General features: G+C 40.7%; 1 protein-coding gene across 1 annotated transcript; it reads left to right on the top strand.

The window, feature by feature from the left end:
* Positions 1-398: 398 nt before the first annotated feature.
* LOC135196647 (zinc finger protein 711-like) lies at positions 399-2135 on the top strand. Its single transcript, XM_064223487.1, has 2 exons — positions 399-955; positions 1577-2135. The coding sequence occupies exons 1-2, from the start codon at positions 399-401 to the stop codon at positions 2133-2135; spliced, it is 1116 nt and encodes a 371-aa protein (XP_064079557.1).
* The last annotated feature ends 652 nt before the right edge of the window (positions 2136-2787 follow it).

Below are 2787 nucleotides of genomic sequence, written 5' to 3'. Positions count from 1 at the left end.
TATTTGAAATATCTGTAGCAGAGGGTTTATCAGATTTATTCGTTTGGGTTTATAAAATTAATAATTTTATATAGCTTTTATAAAGAACTGTAAGAACACACATACATCGTATTTAATTTTTTTTAAATTAAAATCTTTTTATAATTTCTGGTAATCATGTGATTCCTTGATTGTATAATAAGGTATTGAGAGGCATTGTGGAGTAGCTGTGTGATTAGCTTTACTAAGCATAGCAGGTTATACTGTACATATATCTTTAGGCATCATTCTCATCAGTGATGTACAGTATCTTGAATAAAAGGTGCTTAACAGGTATTTAGTGCAGCACCTCTATATTTTGGAGTAAGATTAGGTTTGACATAGACAGAGGCATTCGGTCTCTTGTTTTGGAGTTGAATATGGTGCTGCTGTTAGAGCCGCCTTATATCTTGCAGAGGTGGGCTGCCTCACATCAGCAGGAGAGCATCAGTGGCGGAGGCAGCAGTAGCAGTAGTAGCAGCAGAAGTGGAACTGTCTTGACATGCCCTAATTGCCCAAAGACCTTCAGTGGACCAGGACGCCAGCAGTTGTATGAGAGGCATGTCATAGTACATACAGGAGCTCGTCCCTTCAACTGCCCCCATTGTACATACAGGGCTAATCAGCTATCAAATCTCAGGCGCCACATCAAGAGTATTCACCTACCTGGACAGCCACAGTCAAATGATTCTCGAGTTCATCCATTTCTGAATCCATCTGTTCGTCAAGGGCTCATTCCAGCAAGTGGGGAAGTAGGGAACCATGTGGTTACACAGTCTGTGATTTCACCTGGACACACAACCTCCAGTCGAGATGTTGAGATGCAACCTTCCTTCCTTTCTGCAACTGATGCTGCTTCAAGTGACTCCCACCACCATCATTTTGACAGAAGCAGTTACGAAGGAGCTAGTGCTGGTGCTGGCAATAGTCAGAGACAGTAAAAGTCAGGGTTCCCTATAACAGTGTGAGATGTTTTTGCAGGTATAGATTATAGAGGCTGTTGAAACCTCCTTATATTTTAATTTATTTTTCCACTTGTTTGTTAGGTTTCTTCTTTTATTTTGTTTATTGATTTTGATGATGAAACTCCACAAACCCCATTTTATTTTTAATCTGTTGTATATACATTGATAAGAATATTTTAAAAGCTATATAACAGTGAAAATAATCTTCAAGGAACATAGACATTGTAGCAAGAAACATGACATATGATAAGAAGTTGAGATTATTTTTAAAAGCTACCTTACTGAGACCTTAGGAGCTAATGCAAGGTTTATACTTTATGAAAGTACTGTATATGTAACAACAAACAACAAATTTTACTATGAACTGATGTTTACACAAAAAGTCCTCATTGTTATTGTCCATCTGTCTTGAGTTTCTCTTCTCTCTTTTTGCAACCTTAGAGGCTCATTTTCTAAATTTGTTTTTCCAATTAGTGCTATTCATTTATTGGAGATATTTGTCATGTAAATTTTGAGCATTGAAAGGGAAGTCAAGATATCATAGGGATACCAGGCCCCTTTGAAAGTTACCAAATTTTTAAAATTGTTTCTAGATGTTATATTAGTGAGGAGGAAGATCTTGCTGAGAAGGAAATTTTGAATGTTGAGGAGGCTGAGAGTGTAGCTGTGTTGTGTGTTTTCCCGCAGGGATTGGCTGTGCAGGTGCGACTTGGAGACGTGGCCTCGCTGGTGTGCCCTATGTGTGGAAAGGCCTTTAGTGGCCGTAATCGCCGTCAGATCCTGGAGAGACACATCGCTACTCACACTGGGCACAAACCTTTCACCTGTGGTCATTGCCCTTTCCGCTCCTCTCGTCAGGACACACTCAAGACCCACATTGCCAGGATGCATAGGGAGCATATTACTGTTGCTGCCTTTTCTGGAGGAGGAGGGACTGGAGCAGGAGATGCTTCATTATCTCAAGCTCACAGGGAATCAAATTCCGTGTTGCGAATTAGTGGGATTAGAACCATGAGGGAGATGGTCACGTTTGATCATAGTCAACTGTTGCAAAACACTTCTCTTCAACAGAGAGAAACTTCAGCATTATCATCATCGCTTGAAAATCAGTCTGTCACTGCTGATCCTTCCCAAGATAGCCCAACCCTATAGAAATGGCCATTAAACGCTAAACTAAGTTGATTAAGTTGATAGTAATGTAAAGCAACACTTTTTGGATGGGTTGGGTTTTAGTTAGTCACGTTATTTATTTTTCTGTCAAAGTGTTGTAGACAGTTATCAATCGTGAGCGAGAATTGTGCATATGATGTGTGTGGTGTATTCCAAAAAGAACATTTAAGAATTTAGTTGCTGAATGTTTTATTGTGCAAGATGTAGGATGGAGTATTTTCATGTTTTTCGTGGGACAATTGTGATATAAGAACTCCTCTTGGGTGTGTTTGCAGGGTGTTGTAATTGGTGCCGAAGCTGCGTCGCTATCTGTAGGAAGTGGAGGAGATGGGATTGTAGGAGGAGTAGGAGGAAGGGATGCCGATGTCCTGAAGACCATAAGCACCCCTGCAGTGTGTCCGTTGTGCCAGAGGACATTCTGTGGTAGGAACCGCAAGCAGCATCTGGAGAACCATATTCTAACCCATACTGGGGTGAAACCTTTTGCTTGTTACTATTGCCATTATAGATCTAGTCGAAAGGACACCCTACATGCTCACCTGCGAAAGTGGCATCCAGATCAGAGTCATCAATAGTTCTCCTCACTCAGCTCAATAGGGTGCCCAGTGTTGAGTCATTTAGGTTTCTTTCATTG

The sequence above is a fragment of the Macrobrachium nipponense genome, chromosome 18, assembly GCF_015104395.2.
Source record: "Macrobrachium nipponense isolate FS-2020 chromosome 18, ASM1510439v2, whole genome shotgun sequence".
Lineage (NCBI taxonomy): Eukaryota > Metazoa > Arthropoda > Malacostraca > Decapoda > Palaemonidae > Macrobrachium > Macrobrachium nipponense.
This window is presented reverse-complemented; position numbering and strand designations above follow the sequence as displayed.

Bases quoted from the DNA above. Each gene is read 5' to 3' on its own strand.
- LOC135196647 (XM_064223487.1), top strand. From the start codon at position 399: ATGGTGCTGCTGTTAGAGCCGCCTTATATCTTGCAGAGGTGGGCTGCC. The intron at 956-1,576 runs GTAAAAGTCAGG...AATTGTTTCTAG, and splicing joins GCTGGCAATAGTCAGAGACA to ATGTTATATTAGTGAGGAGG.